Source organism: Aegilops tauschii, chromosome 5 (assembly GCF_002575655.3).
Source record: "Aegilops tauschii subsp. strangulata cultivar AL8/78 chromosome 5, Aet v6.0, whole genome shotgun sequence".
Taxonomy (NCBI): Eukaryota; Viridiplantae; Streptophyta; class Magnoliopsida; order Poales; family Poaceae; genus Aegilops; species Aegilops tauschii.
In genome coordinates, this window is record NC_053039.3 from 271,597,748 (window position 1) to 271,619,261 (window position 21,514).

The 21,514-nt window shown below is 48.4% G+C and overlaps 1 protein-coding gene across 1 annotated transcript; it reads right to left on the minus strand.

Moving 5' to 3' along the window:
- Positions 1-15,050: 15,050 nt before the first annotated feature.
- LOC109775136 (cyclin-D3-2) lies at positions 15,051-17,101 on the minus strand. The gene is made up of 3 exons (XM_020333895.4): positions 16,098-17,101; positions 15,882-16,000; positions 15,051-15,770 (listed from the first exon to the last, which is right to left on the minus strand). Exons 1-3 carry the CDS (start codon positions 16,717-16,719, stop codon positions 15,447-15,449), a joined length of 1,065 nt encoding a protein of 354 aa, XP_020189484.1. The 5' UTR covers positions 16,720-17,101; the 3' UTR covers positions 15,051-15,446.
- Between the last annotated feature and the right edge of the window lie 4,413 nt (positions 17,102-21,514).

The following is a 21,514-nucleotide window of genomic DNA, read 5'->3' on the forward strand; positions in this document are numbered from 1 at the left end:
ATAAGAGAATTGAACCGTGCGGTAAAGCGGCAAACCATGAAAATGCGGTGCCAGTTAAAGATAAGGGAAATAAATGCACTTTCAATTCTTCTATGGAACCTGCTTCACCTAACTGCGCTAGATACTGACTGACATGCTCCCATGTTGTTTTCGTGCCCTCTCCACTAAATTTAACAGAATCAGGAATCTTGTAACCTTGAGTGTACAAAGCTGCATCAAAGTGTTCAGGATAACACTTTTGGTACACACAACTCTTTACTTTCGGCTCGTTTTCGGAAGTTTCTAGAAACATCTTATACAAATCCTCCCTTAATTTGGCTAAAATTGGATCCGAGGTAGATGAAGATGCTTGTGGCGATGACATAAGAGCCACCTGATTACTAGCTAATGGTGCAACTTGTGGGATTGGCGCCGCGGAAGATCAAACATGCTTGTGCCTATGCGTGGTATGACAAAGTGATTCGGCATTGACGCCAAATAGGGAACTCTCATAATAGGATTAGGATATGTAGGTGCAGCCACAAGCTGGTTGGTTTGACTAGGGTAAGAATTCACCAGCATACCATATTGTTGTTGCATAGGAGGTGCCGATGAAATAGGTAAAGTTGGACTAGGATTTTCAGATATACCAACAGTACCACTAGATGACGGAGGCATATTTTTCTAAGCATTATCACTTGCTACGAAAGAATTTTATGTCATCACATTACCCTTACTAGCAAGACTTTCAATCACAACCACTTGCTCTGGAGAAAAAACTTTACTCACGGTGATTTCATCTTGTTCGTCAATGAGAGGAGGGAAATTGACGTTTCCGACCATAGTGATGTTGCATTGACGGTCCTTCTTGAAACTTGCAAGAAACGCCTCCAAATCCTCCTCCTCGCGCTTCTTCTTGAGCGCCTCAAAAACCTCTTCACGTCGCTTCTTATGCGTTTCATAGGCTTGGCGATGTTCCTCTGATAGTTCATCAAGACTGGGTTTAATGATGTTATCGGCGTCAACTTCTGAGGTCTTGGGGAGATTAGACTTGGTTGATGATGATTCTTGATCTTTCCTCTCTAGCGGAGTCGCCAAAAAGTGTGTTCGCACACGAACACGTCACCGTGTACCTCCAAGGCCGAGGGTGATCCACCGCAACTCACGCCGAAGGAGACCCGCCCAGAAGCGCGGTACGCAAGCAATCCGACAGATGCTTTTGAGGACCCGAAACCCCACACGCCTGGGAGCGACCCTGCTTGGAGGCACGGCGGCTATGGGCTGCCCTAGGTCGATTCACTCGCCCCTAGAGCCTCCAGGATCGGCCCTTCAACACGAAGAACGAGAGAGAAAGAACAAGGGAGAGATGTAAAAAAGTAGTATATTGATTTGTCGATTGTGTGTTGTTCAATCGGCCGTCACCTCTCATCTGTTTATGAGGCGGTTGGATTTCCCGTACATGAAAAGGACTAAAATCCCATCCAAAACATTAAAAATCCTAACCTAACTCGGACAGGAATCTTTGACAATTTTTCGGATCAACTCGAAGCCACCGAGTGGTTTGCTACGGTCCCATCGAGAGAACGTGGACAACCTTCTATAATCTTTTGTATCTCACTCGGAATTTCTGAGTGGTTTCACTCGGAATTACCAAGTCAACTCAGTCTCACCGAGTCAAATCAACTTGGTCGGTCCGAAATGACTAAGCAGCTTCTGTTTTGGTTGCATACGATCTCGTATTAAGACGAATTTATATGAAAATCGACCGTTTCAACGAGACGCACAACTTTAATGTCTTTTTGCATCCGAGGCCATATTAACTGAGTATCATGCCATTTAAGAATCTGATGTCAAGACGAGCATTTGTGAAATTGTCGTAATTTTTGCATCCGAGCTCTGTTTTGTACCATCTCCGTATCCATTTTGATCTTCTTGAAGAGAGCCACTCGAAGGTGACTTCCAATCATAAGTTTGAATTAATCTTGACATAACTTTAAGCTACTTTTATGATTGTGTCACTTTTTAGCGTCAACACCCTGTATGAACCGAAGCAAAATACCCATGACAAAAGTGCCATAATTTGTAGCCATAAGCTGGTAACCACAGCATGAACATCCTGCTAACTATAGTTGTGTCATAATTGTAACTATACCATCGACGACTCATAACTATAACCATGTTGGCCATGTTGGTAACAAAGTCGGTAAATCATATAATTATGGCACCATGGTAGACCGTGATCGCTGGATCTGGCGAGGATCAATGACATCCACCTCGTTCTCGGGGTGACGTGCAAATTATCCCATAACAAATCTCCTCCTTATCCTCCATCTCAAGAAGAAGATAGTCGGTGTGATGACATGACATTACCGGTTACGCTATAATTTTACGAGTTCCCTTGACAAATGTCACCGAGCATCTCTTCGATACAGTGTTTTATTGGCCCCGCCGATGCTTTACCTGGTTCCAACGATTATAAATTGGGTTCCAATTAGTTAACTCGCACAATAATTAGTTAGTCTTGTTAGGAGGTTGTTTGACTCAGCCCACAATGGTGAGATTGTGAGTTCCACCTTTGACAAAAATATTATTAAAAAGTTACTTGACTGAAACCATAATCACCCATGTACACGAGGGAAAAACTCATCTTCGCATGAAAGCGGCTCCTCTATCGTGCCCTACCTGCCGTTGGGTCACTGACATGCGGGCCAGGGTCTCAACGGGCCCACATGTCAGTGGTGGAACGGCAAGGTACCGTACGTCAAACGAGGATCGTCCGTCTTCACATACATGAGAAAAATCACAGAAAGAAAACCGAAAGAAATATCTAGGCGAGAGAGAGAGGAAGAGCGGAATCGTTCGACCAGAGCACGCCGGATGAGATGAGGCGGCTCTAGCTCAAACGTTCATCAAATATATTTGGCATTTAGTAATTCTCTGATGAGTTGATGATAAATATAGTGAAGCAGATGGATATGCTCCGTTATCTCACAAGATACAAACAGTAAAAAAAAGCACTTATTTCCATATTATTGACCAAATATTTGGTTTTGCTTCTTATTCTTTGGAACGAGAGGGGGCTGTAGGGGCCTGCCTTTAACAAGACAATATGTACTTGACATGTAGGTACACCATGCCCGTAGTAGGTCTAGATTTTTTTTTTTGGAGAAAGCAAAGTACTGCCCCCTGTGGTCTGTGGTGTGCCCACTTCTTGCTGCATGCATGCCCTGCTCTCTCTGCCCATATTTTTCAGTTTTCCCTCTTTCCTCAGTTCTTCTTCCTCACCTGTCTGTCTGTAGTCTGCTCCTCTCCACCAAAGGACAAAACAACCAAAGCTGCATGGTTCTTGTACTATTACAGTATTATTTTGCTCTGGTTCTAGTTTAAAATAAAATAATTCAGGGACCCACACGCATGCTTCCGTGTGCTTAGTCCAAAGCCCCAGCTGTGACTTGGATTACCCATGCCCCAAATGGTGATTAGACTTATTATACCATGGAAGCAGGCAATGACAAACAAATGATTTGTGGAGTGGTTGGAAAGGTTTGAGGGAAGCAGCACATGGAGAGAAGACTTGTGTATGTCCCTCTTCCCCCGGTCCTCCGCCCCTTGGTTAGGCAAGGGAGCTTGTTTCACAAAAGCTTTATCACTGGCAGGTGGGTCCAACTGAGTTGCCATAGATTGGGCCTATGTGTCAGCCGCTGTGAGCGAGGGAACGAGTTTGAATGTGTGCAAGTGCTTTTCTGGTCATTAGGTGTAGGTGGGTGTACTACTTAAGTTGGGTTCCAAGTTGTAGGTGACTTCTTGTGAGTTGTAACAGCAAGAGTAGGACTAGGAGGGACAGAGAAAGCACTGATGTGGAAATACAGTGCCAATCAACGCACATCATGGGAACACTGGTCAAGGCATTGGTCCTTTCATGTTTTTATAAATCAAGCGTGCCAATTTCCCTCACACGTATTGCTCATGTTTAGGCCATGCGTTTTCTCGAAGCCCATCCTGGATCATCTTTGGGAAGGAGTTTTTAGACGAACTCATTTCTTTTACGAGAATTTTTTTAATTTATTCATCAATTATGGCAGTACAGAGAACACTAGAAGTAATAATTTATTTCTCAAATTTTAGTGTGAAACACATGTGCCATCTAATTGACGACTTGAATGGTACTTATTAGACTAACTCTAGCAGAATCATCATCTCTATCCAATCAGTATAATAACCGTCAGTTTGATGATTTTTGTCGAATTGGACGGTCTAAAAGAGTCGTCATCCCGTTCTGGATTGTCGTAAATACTTTTTTGCAAAAATAATCTAGATTTATTATCGAAATTCACCGGAAGTATAAAACATCTCAAACATAATAAAAATTACATTGAGATTCTGAGACCACCGACCAACCACTGCCATCGTCAAAATGAGCCGCCGACGCGCCGCTGTCGTCGCTCCTCTACCGGAGCCGGGAGGTCTTCGTGCACGTGCCCCTAAGGACCAACACCCTGGAGCTGCATTCATCGCCGTTCAACCCTTAAATATATCTGAAGCACCTGACACCAAATCTCGTCACACGACGAGAAACCATAACCGTAATTTATAGAAGCTGCTCCAAATCGAGCCCACAAGCCTCCATATTTGGAGATTGTGTGGCATTGCTTTGGAGCGCACACACACCATCACAAACTACTTGTGCGGGAGGGAAGTTTCAACCCCCCCTTCATTCTCTCGCGCGGCCCACCTTCCCTTCCTACCGACGGTGTAGACGGGCAAACGACTATCTCACCGGGATGTAGGACTGTTAGCGGCAATTTTCACCACGTTTCCCGCCGACCGTGACTATAAAAAGGTCGTTGACATGTCCCACCTAGCTCATATCCCTCTCGCCACCCACAGCCTTGACTCCTCCCTCTCCTGCCACGGCCTTTCACAACCTCACTTCCTCATAATCCCGAAACACACAACATTGTTCAAAATAATACTAAGGCGTCTCACCTAATGCTTGGTATAATTTTAAACAACTATGATATGAAAAAAGTTGTCAACCGAGCACCATCGCCAAAATTAGTACCCCACCGTCAAAAGTACACCCATGAGGACAAATCCATGGTCTCCATCCGCCTCGTGCTTGCACTCAGTTCCCTCCTTGCCCTCGTCATCGTGTTCGTGATTGTCCTCGCCCTCGTCGGGTTTGTGACCGACAGTGTCAACCTTGTCCCCGTCATCGTGCTGTGATGCATGTGACTAGCGGCTGCTGAGGCAGCAATCATGTTGTGGTCACCGGCAACAACTTGGCGTGCGCGCCATGCCGTGGGCGTCGCCGACCTGTTGATGTGAGTGGGGCGAAGTAGAAGGTGGAAATTTTGAAAATAAGTACGTGCACAATAACATATGAGTCCCATATGTAAGAAATTTATGAAGACTAAGATATGACGACTCTGAATTTGCACGTCGTGTGTCCAGCCTCGAGAACATTATGGAGTGGAGCTTTATAATATAGCAACCCCGAATATGACGACTATACTAGAGTTGCTCTTACATCGGAGTGAGACGCATGGAGTGTGTTTTTTTCCTAGCACAAGTTTGATAAGTGAGGGTCTCAGTAACTAGTGGCCTGTGGCAAAGTTGATGATGCTCATTTTATTGTGGGGCAAATGGCAAGGTTTTGCAGGCAGCATACACTTTGCCTAGGTATCCTTTGTTTTGTTTTTCCAACATGCTCATGTGCAGTGCCCCAAAGAAACAGAAATCCTTGCTTATGTGTAGCAGTGCTGTGCAGGGCATTGTGCTTAATCAGCACAAGATGCCACGGAGAGGAAAGGAAATGAAAGCATGTAGGCAGGGCCCCCTCAACACTAGTAGTAACACTGTGAGAGCGATCGCTTGCCTCGAGGTCAAAGCCTACAAAAGTCCAAGCAAGAGACTACTGGGGCTAAAGCTCTTTGCAATCCGAATATGTTTTCAGGCTTGCATGGTTAACGTTGGAGTTGTTTACGGTTGCTTTGGCACCTTCTCATCGCGTACGTTCGTAGATTACAAGGGACGTCGTCCTCATGCTTTCAGCCGTTCCCGATGCCCGGGTCAATCGCAAGGCTCATCCCCACCATCCCAGTTTTGGTGACATGGCCGGGTCGGGTGTCTGCCCTGCTTAGCATTTCTTTTTCAACAAAGGGCAATATACATCATTTTTGTAGGAAAGGAAAATTTATTACTCAAATAGACTTGTTAGACAATGCCTGTAATCTCATCCGCATATAATAATATCAAGACCATATCAATTCCACCAAACCTCTGCAACAACACAATATCGAGCCAAGTTGAGACAATTTTTTTATTCTTGTCATTGCTCCTCCCTCGTCAGAGCCGGGGAAACATTGTTGTAGTAAACAGTCAGGAAGTCGTCGTGTTAAGGCCCCACAGGACCAGCGCGCCAGACAGTAATCATCGCCGATGAAGAGAATCGTAGATCGGAAGGATCCAACATGCAGATACACAGAAATAGACGGACGAAGACCGGATCCACTCAATGCAAACGCCGACCGGATCCCACGAGATCCGCAGGAGACACACCTCCACGCTCCATCCAACGATGCTTGAAGCATCACCGGGACGGGGGCTAGGTCGGGAGAACCTTATTCCATCTTCAAGAAGTCGCCACCGCCTTGTCTTCTTGAGCATGGCACAAACCCTAACAAAACTTAGAAAACACCTAAAACGGAGCCCTCTCGCAGGCAAGGGCCGGGATCCACCGCACCTCCGTGGTCCAAGGACCATAGGAGACGAGGCGGGTCGACGGTGGTGCCGGCGAGAGGCAGGGAAACCCTAGAATAGAGTTCACATGAGGCCACAAGAAAACAACCTACACATGATAACTAATTAAGCAAGTAATAACAACTACTCCCTCCCTTCCTAAATATAAGTCGTTTAAGATATTTCAATACGAACTACATACAGATGTATATAGACGTATTTTAGAATGTAGATTAACTTATTTTGCTCTATATGTAGTCAATATTGGAATCCCTGAAAGTGCTTATATTTAGGAATGGGGAGAGTAGTAAAGTTAGGTTTAGAAACAACCGAAAGTGATGGGGACAAAGATGTAATTTGAAGTCCACACTCCTGGGAAATGTTAATCTATATTGAAGAGGTGCGGCACAACGAATTCTCCTACGAAAACGAATGTCCAGAGCCGGTCATGAGGTTTCGGTGGCCCGGGCGGACCTGAAACTTGGGGCGCCTCATTATAAAGGTCAAAATAACAATCCATATGCAATATCTAATACGTGGATAAATTATTTTATACTTATTACCATAAAATTTTCTTATAACATTCCAAACTGCAAAGGTTGATGATGATGGTATCAATATTAATGTGATCTAACAATTGCTTCTCAATGCAGAAGTTGGTCTAAAGGAATCTAACAATACATTTACTATGTGATTCCTCAACTCATGTTCTTTTTTTCCTTTTTTTCCTCTATCAAATATATACTCGTTAGATGATGTGACATTTTTTAAAGAATGGTTAGTAATTAGACCTAGCTCAAAGCTAATAAAATCATAAATTTATCGTGCAAAATCAATTAGTCATGACAAAATAGCATAGACAAACCCGTCTGAGAAAGATGTCGATCGGATCCAAACAGGATCACTGAAGACCAATGCCGACCGGATTCAAGAAGATTGCCGGAGACACCTCCACACACCCTCCGTCGACACTAGGCGCACTGCTGGAGTGGAAATAGGACATGATGAGCATAATTTAAATCTAGGTCGCTGCCTGGCCGCCCTAATCTGGACACTAAAACTACCTAAAGCAAGGATGGGATCCCTCCCACCAGCGCGCGCGGGGTGGGGGGAGGGTCCACCGCACCTCCAAGGACCATATGTCCGTCGGAGGGAGGACGGACCGGCGGTGGTGCCGGGGGCAAGAGAAATTGCTTGTGGAAGGAGAGGGAACGTTTCATACTATGGCCATAGAAACAGTATAGATTTGATGACCTCCCTCCATTCTTAAATACTATGAGTCTTTTTAGAGATTTCAATATGGACTACATATGAAGCAAAATGAGTGAATCTACACTCTAAAGTATGTCTATATACATCTGTATGTAATTTATATTGAAATATCTAAAAAAAGATTTATATTTAGAAACAGATGGAATAGTACAATATGAATGCTTATTTCTAAGATCGAACCATCACTCTACTCATCAGCTGATAATTTAGCATCTCTTGCTGCGTGCGGTAATAATAATAGGACTAATCCACCCAATCATTGTGAGCACCAAAACGCATCCAAAAACCCCTTTGGCTTGTGATGTGACCTCCATTATTTTTCCCTCCCTCCTTCCCAGACGACTCTCTTTCCTTGCCTTTAAAAGTCCATCTCTCCCGGTCTCTTCCGATGGCACAAGTTCGTACTGCTTGCACACCCACTACAGTCTCGGTGTATCGTCTCACTTGTCTTTACGTGCCAAGCCCAGGAGTTTCCCCTTCTTTTGCTTTCCTTCCCTTTTTTCTTCTTTACTTCCAGAAATTTCTACTCTTTTCCATAAATCCTTTTTAGGGAACCTTCCTTTATGTATGCATACATGAAAGAGGGAATATGTCTACACCAAAAGAAAAGTTAATAAAGAAATTATACTCGCACCGCTCGTTCGTCCTTTCTCCTTTTGTTAACAGTGCCCTTTTGTGTGTGTGTGTGTGTGTGGAGGCAGGGAGGCAGGCTGGTCCACCATGGAATTAGAATGAGTAAAAGTCAAATCCATATTGCACCATGCCAACAAGGCTGCCGAGTCATCCTATCACCCCTTTCTTTTCATGCTTTGCCACTCGTACTTTTTCCCTCACTCACATGCATCTACAAGATTGATCACATGGATTCTAATCATGTCTATTACTACTAGAACTCTAATTGATTCGGCCTAGCCTCTTGTGTATTTCTCTTTGTTTTCCCGTTTTATTGATGTTATTTACTGATGCATGAGAATACAAGTGAATAAATTGTAGAGTACGGCTGAAATGTGTGGTCAAATCAACAGTTCACAATCAACCCTAGCCGTCGCCGCCGCCCTCACTCTTCTACCCACCCGTTGCCGTCGGAGGACGCTGGTGGACAAAGCCCACTCGGCCGACGGTTGCGGCGGAGTTGCCTTCTCACGCAGGGGAGCGCTTGCTGACCATACGACATGGTGGCCCCGGACGGTGTGGCGTACACAATGGAACTTGGACGTCGAGACGACGACCACGGGCACTCTAGGAGGTGTCGAGCTGCGGTGCTAGGTGGCCAGCGGTGCCGGGCATGGACAACTTTCGACAATCAGATGTAGCAGTGAACCATTGGCGACTGTTAGAGTCCAGGACACCGACGGCATCTCATCTTGGAGTACACACAAAGATATTACCAGATCAATAGCTTCCATGTATGGTTACGGGCTTGTGTTGTAATTAAACTCTGTAATCATCTCATGCTATAAATATATGAGGAGGCTTGCCGAGGCTGGCATTGAGCCGCCCGGTATTTTCCCTATTGCATGGTATCAGGCCGATCGGTCCTCTCCTACCTCAAACTCGATCGCACACCCTAATCGCCCTCCTCACCGCCGCTACTTCCCTCAGCCTCCACCCTCCCTCTCACCATGAACGCTGACGATCTGAAGAAGCTCGAAGAGGAGCTGAAGAACCGCGAGTCCATCGTACGGGCTCGTGAGGAAGAACTCAAGCGTCTTGACGAGGAAAAAGGAAAAACTGTCCTCATCCGTGCTCCGGCACCCTCGTCTTACGCCGCCTCCATCAAGATGTATGTTCCCATCACTCTGGATCTTTCGGACTCCAACTACGTCAAGTGGCGTGAGCTGTTTCTCGTCGCCCTCGGACGCTACGTCCTCTCCAACCACGTCGTCGGCGACGCCGCCGCCACTCCGTCCGACACTTCGCCTACCTCCGATTGGGGGCGAGACGACTTCACGGTGCTCTCCTGGATATACGGCTCGATCTCCATCGAGCTTTTTGGCATCATCATGGCTCCCGGCTCCACGGCGCGGCAGGTCTGGGACTCCATCGCCAACCTCTTCCATGACAACAAGAAAAGCCGCGCCCTAGCACTTGATGCCGAGTTCCGCAACACACCTCAAGGAGACATGTCCATCCACGACTACTGCGCCAAGCTCAAGTCTCTTGCCAATGCTCTCAGCGACGTCGGCCAGGACATCACCGATGAGACTCTCGTCCTCACAGTGCTTCGCGGTCTCAACGAACAGTTCAACCATCTTCGGTCTTTTCTTCCGTTCCAACTGTCGTTCCCTTCGTTCTTGCAGACGCGTTCCGCGCTCGTCCTCGAGGAAACGCAGAAGAAGACGGACGCCAAAAATGCGGCCGCTACGGCGTTATGGGCAAGCGGCAACAGCGTTCTCCCTCAGGCTGGCGGAGAGCGTGCTCCTACTCGTGGACATGGTGCCGGCTACAGCAGCAACGACTCTCGCACTGCCCACTCCCACCCCATCGTGCCCTACACCAACTCTGGCCGTGGTGGTGGAAGCAGCGGCCGCCGCGGGCATGCCGGCGGCCTCTGATGCAGCCGCGACAACCCATGGATGTTCAATCCATGGACAGGCCTCCCGACTCGTGCGCAACATCAACAACAGGCTCCCATCATGTCGTCCCAGCCTTGGTGGCGTGCTCCCAACGCCGGTGTTCTGGGCCCCCGACCCAGTCCTGCTCCTGCTTCCTTTCAGGCGTATGCTGCCTACAGCCCCCAGCACACCAACAACAACCCCATGATGCCGTCTCCATCTGCTGGCTATCCAGAAGGCCAACAACAGCCGCAGCTTGATCCAGCACTCCTCAATGCACTACAGAACATGCATCTCCCCGGACATCAAGAGTGGTACATGGATTCTGGGGCGTCCTCTCACATGGCATCTGATCACGGTATACTTTCCTCCTCCCAACCCTCCTCTGCTCACACCGTCACCGTTGGTAATGGTGCATCTCTTCCGATCTCACACATTGGCTCACACACACTACCTTCTCTTTCTAAACCTTTATATCTTAACAATATTTTTGTTGTTCCGCACATCATAAAAAATCTTCTTTCTGTTCGAAAACTTACCACCGACAATTTTGTTTCAATCGAATTTGACCCTTGGGGTTTTTCTGTGAAGGCACTTCCTACCAGGATCGAGATTCTTCGATGCAATAGTCCCGGCCCACTCTACTCCGTCTGCCGCCCCACACCACCCGAAGCACACGTCATCACCACCACCCTCGACCTTTGGCATCGGTGACTTGGACATCCCGGTCACCACACTATGAAGCGTCTTCAGAGTTCTCAACTTATCTCCTACAACAAAGTCGTGCCGCCCCTTTGTCATGCTTGTCAACTTGGGTGACATGTTAGATTACCGTTTTACTTTTCTGTTTCATCCACTAGCAAACCTTTTGCTTTATTACATTGTGATCTTTGGACCTCTCCAATTCCTAGTACGTCCGGATTTGTCTGTTATCTTATTATAGTTGATGATTTTACTCATTATTTTTGGACGTTCCCGCTACGCAAGAAATCGGACGTGTATGCTACTCTTCTTGCTTTTCATGCCTACGCCCGCACACAATTCGATTTATCTATTTTAGCCTTCCAATGTGATAATGGACGGGAATTCGATAACACTAAAATAGATACATTCTGTGCCACCCAAGGTATCCTTCGTCGCTTCTCATGTCCATACACTTCCCAACAAAACGGCAAGGCCGAGCGAGCCATTCGAACCACCAACAATGTCATTCGTACTTTGTTAGTTCAAGCCTCTCTTCCTCCATCCTTTTGGGCTGAAGCACTACACACTGCCACCTTCCTCATAAAAATACGGCCAACCTCTTCCATCAAGTTTCTCACACCATATGAAACTCTTCTTGGCTCACCACCTTCATACGGCTCTCTTCGTGTCTTGGGTTGTCTTTGTTATCCCAACACTACATCTACCTCTCCCAACAAACTATCCCCTCGCTCTACCAAATGTATATTTCTTGGCTACCCAACACGTCACAAAGGCTATCGTTGTCTTGATCTAACCACAAGGCGAATCATTATATCTCGCAATGTTGTTTTTGACGAGTCATCCTTTCCCTATGCACCACTGCCATCTCCTTCCCCACCACGGTGCACTGAAATTTTTGATCCACCAGAACCTGTACGTGTGCTCGCTCCCACCTCTATGCATGCCCCTATTATGCATGCACCCACTATGCATGCACCTAGTAGCCCCCCATCCACACCCCCCCCCCCCCGTTCCAACCAGCCTTCTACACAACCTGCTGCTAGTCCACCCGCTAACACTCCCTCCTATTCCTCCTCTCCCAACGGGTCACAACCAAGCCCACCTCCGGTGGCCTCCCCAGTTCCCGTACCACCACAGCCCACGCCCATCATCCATCGCACACGATCTACAACTGGCCGACTTCCTCCACCCATCGACCGGCTTAATCTATCAGCCATTGCCTCTTCCCCTATCCCACACAACTATCTCACGGCATTGCGTGATATTAACTGGCGTCAAGCAATGCAAGAAGAGTTCGATGCTCTCCTCCTAAACCAAACATGGACACTTGTCCCTGCTCCTCCTGGTGCAAATATTGTGAGCGGAAAGTGGATCATTCGCCACAAATACCATGCTGATGGCTCTCTTGCTCGTCACAAAGCTCGTTGGGTCGTTCGTGGTTTTTCTCAACAACCCGGCGTGGATTTTGATGAAACCTTCAGTCCAGTTGTTAAACCCGCAACCATTCGCATTGTACTCTCCCTTGCTATATCTCAATCTTGGCCCATTCACCAACTAGATGTAAAAAATGCTTTTCTTCATGGTCATCTCGATGAAGTTGTCTATAGTCAGCAACCCTCCGGTTTTGTTGATCCTCATGAGCCCACTCATGTATGTCGCCTACATAAATCTCTATATGGTCTCAAACAAGCTCCTCGTGCATGGTTTCAGCGTTTTGCCGCGTTTGCTCGCACTATTGGGTTCACTAAATCCAAATCTGATGCCTCTCTTTTTATCTTTCACCATGGCACCAATCTCGCATATCTTCTTCTTTATGTCGATGGCATCATTCTTACAGCCTCCAGGTCGTCTACTCTAGCTACTATCACCAACGCAATGACACGCGAATTTGCTATGAAGGATCTCGGCCCCCTACATCACTTCCTTGGCATCTCTGTCACACATACATCCACTCGAATTCATCTCTCTCAACGTCCATACATTCTTGACATCTTGTCTCGCGTTGGCATGCGCGATTGTCATCCAGTCACCACCCCTATTGACACCAAAGCAAAGCTCTCTTCCACCTCCGGGTCCTCTGTTGCTGATCCTTCTTTGTATCGTAGCTTAGCTGGCGCTCTCCAATATGCTACCCTCACTCGCCCTGACATTGCTTACGCGGTCCAACAAGCATGTCTCCATATGCACGATCCACACGATCCACATCTTTCTCTCATCAAATGTATTCTTCGATATCTCAAAGGCACCCTCGATCATGGTCTTTCTTTGCATCGTACTTCTTCACACTCTCTTATTGCCTACTCCGATGCCGACTGGGCTGGATGCCCGGATACACGACGCTCTACATCCGGATTCTGCATGTATCTTGGGGACAATCTCATTTCATGGTCAGCACGATGACAGACCACTGTCTCACGCTCCAGTGCGGAAGCAGAATATAGGGCAGTTTCCACGGCCGTCTAAGAGTCATGTTGGGTACGGCAGCTCTTACAGGAACTTCGACGACCGATATCAAGTGCCACCATTGTCTATTGTGACAACGTCAGTGCTGTATACTTGTCCGCTAACCCTGTTCAGCATCGTCGGACCAAACATATTGAACTGGATATTCACTTCGTTCGGGAGAAGGTCGCACTTGGCGACGTTTGCGTGTTACATGTGCCCTCCTCCTCTCAGTTTGCAGACATCTTCACAAAGGGCTTACCTACTGCTCTCTTTCAAGAGTTTCGCTCCAGTCCTCAGGTCGAGTCATCTCCCAGTTCAGACTGTGGGGGCGTGTTAGAGTCCAGGACACCGACGGCATCTCATCTTGGAGTACACACAAAGATATTACCAGATCAATAGCTTCCATGTATGGTTACGGGCTTGTGTTGTAATTAAACTCTGTAATCATCTCATGCTATAAATATATGAGGAGGCTTGCCGAGGCTGGCATTGAGCCGCCCGGTATTTTCCCTATTGCAGCGACAACTCGACGGCCTAGTCGACGGTGGCAACACCAATGTGGTAGCACACAAAGTGGTGCGTCAATAAGCCGGGGTGGTGCGCCTACAGCCTGAGGCGGCCACATAGTTGACACCATGCCTCGGCGTCGTTGTCGTCGGCGACCTCTGGCACATTTGCCCTGGAGCACGTGCATGTGAGTTGAATTTGCCAACGACGTTTGGCTCTCCACACTCTGGGATCGTTCTCTGTTCGGAAGTATGGATTTGGGCGCATGGTGATATCCATGCCAAAGGTATGCAGGTGAGCGATTGCCTCTCGACATGACATGTATGTCGTGGAGTGATTTATTTCAGTTTCCATGACCATGGTGTATTTGCCCCTCCATGCCAAAGATAACTTTGGCTTGGTGGTAGGGGTGTTGAACTTCGAGGTGAAAACCCATGGTCCGACATTCGATGGTCGCACCTTGCCAGGACGGTGTTTACTCATGGTGTCTTTGCTGAAGACATTGTTTTGGAGTTTGCTCAGACGTGCTCGATGGGGTGAAGATATGGCAATGTTTCCTTGATGCGTTGCTTTTGAAGAACCTTAGTTGTAGAGTTGTGCAGCCCCTATTTTCTCGTCTGGGGGCAAATAACTAATTTTCTTTCAATCTGAGCACCCTCTAAAAACATTCTTCGTCATAGTTTTCTACTGTATTTTGCCCAACGTCGGAACATTTCCTCCCGTAGTGCTCGACCCCAACCTCATTATTAGTCATGGCACATGAACACAGACATTCCATCAGTTTTAATGCCAACGCAGTAGTAGTATGCAGCACACAATCAAGGCACCATCATCAGAGAGAACAAGTGATCAAGGTTTATCCACATTTATTTAGATAAAATGAGAAGCCAGCAAGGGGGGCATTAATCAATGCAGATGTAGATAGAGCTCATGGGAAGTGGGGAATTGCATTCATGGCGCCGTCGTAGAGAGGGAGCAAGCTGAAGATGGAGCAAACTTGCCCTGCCGCCTACCTTGTCCCTCCTCCATGAGAAATGCTACTCCAAGAACCATCAATGGCTAATCTCCCTACCTCCTCCCCCCTACAGGAACCGTCTTTCTCCAGCCGCATTGCAAAATTACACCTTTTCTACTTCTCCCCCCTGGCCGGCTTCTCATTACGGCCTTCCCTGATCGCCGGCTATTGTTCTACGGCGAGCTATAGGTAGTAGCTAGTCCGGCGCCGCGGGGCGGAGTTGGCATCTAACGCCAGGCGTCGCGGCTCTCCTCGTCTGGTGGAAGCATCGCCGTGGCGGTGGCGCGCTTGAGCGGCCGGCCGGGGGGCTCTGGGGAGGACGACACGGAGACTGACCCCGGCCACGCAGTGGCGGCGCCGGAGCGTGAGTCCGCGCTGCTGGACGAGCTCTCGCAGCTGAAGTATGCCGCCGCGCCGATCACGCCGCTCGGGCTCAGCGGCGGCGAGTGCAGCCCCGCTGCCGCGCGCTTGCGCTTATTGTCGCCGCCGAAGCCAATGAAGCCCGCCGCGACCTCCCCGGAGAGGATCTTGACGCACTCCGCCACCTCGTCCTGCATTGGCAAGCCCATCAGCTGAACACAAACAGTGGCATTGGCACGAGTGTGCGCGAAGACAGCTGGCAATAATGTGGCAACCGCTAACGACAAGTTTGTGGTGCTGACCTCGGGGGCGTTGATGAGCGCCAAGAGCTCGGCGTCGCCGTCGCCACTGCCGTAGCCGGCCGTCGCGAGCAATGCCGCCGCAGCCCACGCCGACGGGCGGTACCGTGGCCAGCTCCAATCTGCCACGCGCGCAAAGTGAGAACACGCTTGACGTAAAGATCGAGCCTTTTATTCTTCAGAGAGGAATGCATGGACGGGGAAGAGCCATGAACCCACCTGGCATTACCGCGAGCAGGACGCTCTCGCACTGGCGCAGGCGCGCGGCGGCGAGGACGGGGTGGAGGAAGGAGAAGGGCGTGACGGGGTGCATCCGCCAAGCGAGGGCCGAGAGCACGAGGAGCTCCATCCGGCGCACCGTCTTGGCATCGAACACGTCGGCGTCGCCGGCGCTCTCGGCGGCGCAGAGCTGGAGGTCGAGGAGCACGGGCACCCGCGTCTCCTCCACCTTGGCCGCGAGCGCCACGCAGGCGACGGCGGCGAGCCGCGCCATCCACGGCTGGTCCCCGAGCCGCAGCGCGCCGCCGCTGAGGAAGCAGCGGTCGAGGTACGCTGCGGCGAGCGCGGCCGTGAGGGCGGAGAAGCCCAGCCTGGCCGCCGCGCGCGTCGCCCACCCCACCGCCGCCTGCCGCCTCGCGTCGCCGCCGTACCCGTCGCCGCCCTCCCGCATCAGCACCTCCTCCTTGCCCCTGAACACCTCGAACAGCGCCGGCAGCTCGTCGTCAAGAGCCAACGGCAGTGGCTGCTGCTCCGGCCACTGCTCCTCGGCCGGCTCCTGGAACAGGTCGTGGTGCTCCTCCGGGCAGTACAGCGAGTCAACAAAGAGCGCGGCAAAGGCCATGGCTACAACGTATTCTCGTGGGTACAGATACAGTGACGTAACGGGGGATAAGTGGTGCTTGGTCCTGCTCAGGGCGCGGCGGGAACGGAAGAGGAGAGCGGCTCCCCTTCCATGGCGAGGCGAGGCGAGCTAGCCGGTTGGCTTTAACTGCGGCTACGGCTGGTTGGCTGCTTTAGCTGGCCTCGAGCAGTGGGAGGCGTGGTGGGGGGCAGTGATGAGCGCAGCACACAGCACAAATGGGATAGGAGGGAAAGGGCGGGGAGGTTTTATTGGGGTTCGGGAGGAAGACGAAGAGAGAGAGAGAAGGGGAGTGCCACCCGCCACGCGACGCAACGCAACGGCAGGGGCAGCAGCTTCTTTATTGCGGGGGTAGTGTGCGTGCTGCTGCTGCGGCCTGCGGGCAGAGGGAGACAGAGATTGGGGGAGGGGAGGAGGGGAGAGGACTTGGTTTGCTTTTGGTTTTCGCGGCTTCCCTCGCCCGGGCGTTCAACTTTCGGGGGTTCCCCCAGGAAGGAAGGACACGGGAGCCGCTGCTGGCGAGCAGTGCTGTCTTTTCTCGCTCTCGCTCTGCTCGCTTGTGATGGATGGACCTTGCCTCCCCGCTGGGACGCTTGCCGCCGAGCCAGCTTTCCCTCCTGCCAAAATCATATTTCCACAAATGCAGTGGCATATTCTCTGTGAAAGGAGGTTTTTTCCAAGATTGTTTTATATCAAATACGTGGGTTTTCAAATTGCCTTCGGCATGACATGCTCTCCAGAGATATATCCTCATTTCCCGCAAAAAACAAAAAGATATACCCTCACTCACTGTGTCTGAGCCGTATACTTACTTTGATGTTCGATCTTTTTGCAAAATAGCCCTTCCGGTCTACCCTCCATCTCTCTTCGTTTCTCACCAGAGAGCACCACCGCACCTCCAAGGAGTCCACCACAAATTTCTTGTTTTTACACCCTCCTCCAGATCCTGCCCGCGGCCAAATCTCGTCAAAGAACACCATCATGCACACGGCTGCGTGGCGAGAGCACTAGAGGTATCGGCAGGGATAGGCCTATCCAAACTCGTTAAGTCTTGTTTAGCGCCTCCGAGCTAGTTTAAGTTACCATCTTTAGCTCGTTTGAAACTTCCAAGCCGAAATGGCAAGAGCCTCTCGTTTTGCTAATTCGTGTGCAATCACACATTTCTATGTAGGCCCTCTCGCATATCACACCATTCAAAGCCAATCATTCAAACATTGTGATGAGTTTGAAAGAGCATTCTAACCAAATCTTCGAGTCTATCCTTTGAAATCTTTTTTACTTTGAGATCCGCTACCGTGTTTCAAATAGTCCAATGTTTCCAATCTCATGGATCCATTATGAGAGTTTGAGTGTCAAGGGGACTATCTTTTGAAGTGCAAACAAAAGATTCATCACCAAGTAACCAACTTGTTATTACTTTTTGAGGGTGTGTCCTAGGTGTGCTTGGGATCCTGCAAGGTGTGAGGGACCAAAAAGTTTGTAAAAGCAAGAAGATATTGATGAGTGTATTTAAAACTCATCTTTTCGTAAGTTTAAACTTGATATTCTTATATATTTTCTTAGTATATAACTACAGGTTGTCCACTAAACACTCACAATTGTAAAGTCATGCAGATCTTCTTGTTTTGTTAAGTTCTTGCATATATGAACATAAGGGGGAGGCTTATTCAAGATCTACATCCCGAGAGGATCATTGTGATATAAAGATGGTCGCTAGGAAGCCTAATCGAGCACTGGTACAAGCGTGCTTGTACCAAGCGGGGTTCCGCCCGCCAAGGCGCTTTCGTGAAGCCCCTCCTCCCCCCCCCCATCCGTGCATTTGCGCCCCCAAAACCCTAATCAGGAGGGACTGCAAACTGTTTAGAGAGGTTAGAGGACTCCAGGTTGTCTCTCTCCCCCCTATCTACCTATCTATCTATATGTTTCTCTCTCTCTCTCTCTCTGTGTGTGTGTGTGCCGATTGACACAACCCTCAACTTTTCGCTTCACCAAACCTTCACCAGTCGTCATCTTCATAGTCTCCACCACCATAATAACTCGACGATAGTTTTAATCTTGTACTTTGAGAGTTCTTTGCGATTGGTGAGATTGTTAGACAATTTAATCATTAACCTTAAAGAAACGTTTTGCAGTGTCTCTTGTTGGAGATTCAATCGTGATGTGTGTGTTGGTCCCACGGGCTAAAAAGGGTGGGCGTTATATTACCTTCGAGTTGCAATTTCGTTTTTTGTCTCTACTTGATCGTAGGTCTGGATGTACCCGATTCACCGAAGGTCGGCCAAAGAGGGTTAGATGTCAAAGAGGTGTGGAGGACTACACCAAACAACAGTGAGAACAAGGATTGGTAAGGTAGTTTGATCCAAATCTTTGTGATTAATGATACAGTCACCAAACGCCAAGGTGTTGGTCTGGTTTGTCCTCAATAACCATGGAAGCCCGCGAGATGGAATAAGGCCAATGTTGGACAATGTATCCTCGATTCGACGACAGCCAGTTGTGGTGTCTTAGTGACACATGTCCCACTTATCAAAAGTAAAGTGCATATGTTCACCACACCTATGTTTAATTATTTTACCTTATGATCCTACTAACGCGTACGAGGTTGCAGGTGAAACACTTTGCCGAGTAGTATCCCATATTACTGGTTACAAATATCCCTTTTTGGTAGTTTTTTGTGTTGCTAATACTTGCAACACCTTGATCCCATGAACATAGAACGAACGAAACTATGGAACATGTGATATGTCTTCTAGTAGCACCATCCTTCCCATGGTTTGATAAAACCATGGTCCCTATGGAAAAAGGAACAATGCTACAACGATGGTATTCGGACTGAGGTAACCAAATACGTGGGCAAGAGCTTAGTATGCACTTTACCGGCGTCGTTGTTGAGACCTTTGTGCCCTTATTAATTTGCATTGGAGCTTTCAGCAACGAGTAGTATGACTGTGCCAACAGTAATAACATCGGGGAAAAGATCCTTGCATTTACAATATCCTTCCCTTAATCCCCTTCTTTCATGCAAGCAAGCTTTTTGCTCTTTCAATTTCTGGTCTTGCATTGGATGTGTACAGAGTTTTTGTCAATTGTAGCTTGAATTTAAATTGACCATAAAGATAAAAAAGGGATGGTTGTGAAGGAAATATGCCCTAGAGGCAATAATAAAGTTATTATTGAAGGAAATATGCCCTAGAGGCAATAATAAAGTATTATATATTTCCTTATATCATGATAAATGTTTATTATTCATGCTAGAATTGTATTAACCGGAAACATAATACATGTGTGAATACATAGACAAACAGAGTGTCACTAGTATGCCTCTACTTGACTAGCTCGTTAATCAAAGATGGTTATGCTTCCTAGCCATAGACATGAGTTGTCATTTGATTAACGAGATCACCTCATTAGGAGAATGACGTGACTGACTTGACCCATTCCGTTAGCTTAGCACCCGATCGTTTAGTATGTTGCTATTGCTTTCTTCATGACTTATACATGTTCCTATGACTATGAGATTATGCAACTCCCGTTTACCGGAGGAACACTTTGTGTGCTACCAAACGTCACAACGTAACTGGGTGATTATAAAGGTGCTCTACAGGTGTCTCCAAAGGTACTTGTTGGGTTGGCGTATTTCGAGATTAGGATTTGTCACTCCGATTGTCGGAGAGGTATCTCTGGGCCCACTCGGTAATGCACATCACTATAAGCCTTGCAAGCATTGTGACTAATGAGTTAGTTGCGGGATGATGTATTACGGAACGAGTAAAGAGACTTGCCGGTAACGAGATTGAACTAGGTATCGAGATACCGACGATCGAATCTCGGGCAAGTAACATACCAATGACAAAGGGAACAACGTATGTTGTTATGCGGTCTGACCGATAAAGATCTTCGTAGAATATGTGGGAGCCAATATGGGCATCCAGGTCCCGCTATTGGTTATTGACCGGAGACGTGTCTCGGTCATGTCTACATAGTTCTCGAACCCGTAGGGTCCGCACGCTTAAAGTTACGATGACAGTTTTATTATGAGTTTATGTATGTTGATGTACCGAAGGAGTTCGGAGTCCCGGATGAGATCGGGTACATGACGAGGAGTCTCGAAATGGTCGAGACGTAAAGATTGATATATTGGACGACTATATTCGGACTTCGGAAAGGTTCCGAGTGATTCAGGTATTTTTCGGAGTACCGGAGAGTTACGTCAATACGTATTGGGCCTTATTGGGCCATACGGGAAAGAAGAAAAAGGGCCTCAAGGGTGGCCGCACCCCTCCCCTTGGTCTGGTCCGAATTGGACTAGGGAAGGGGGGCGCCCCCTTCCTTCCTTCTCTTTTTCCCTTCCTCTTTTCCTATTCCATATGGGAGGTGGAATCCTACTAGAACTAGGGAGTCCTAGTAGGACTCCACACTTGGTGCGCCCCCTCCTAGGGCCGGCCTCCTCCTCCCTTGCTCCTTTATATACGGGGGCAGGGGGGCATCCCAGACACACAACAATTGATCCTTGAGATCTTTTAGCCGTGTGCGGTACCCCCTCCATCAAATTACACCTCGATAATATCATTGCGGAGCTTAGGCGAAGCCCTGCGTCGGTAGAACATCATCATCGTCACCACGCCGTCGTGCTGACGAAACTCTCCCTCAACACTCGGCTGGATCGGAGTTCGAGGGACGTCATCGAGCTGAACGTGTGTAGAACTCGGAGGTGCCGTGCGTTCGGTACTTGATCGGTCGGATCATGAAGACGTACGACTACATCAACCGCGTTGTT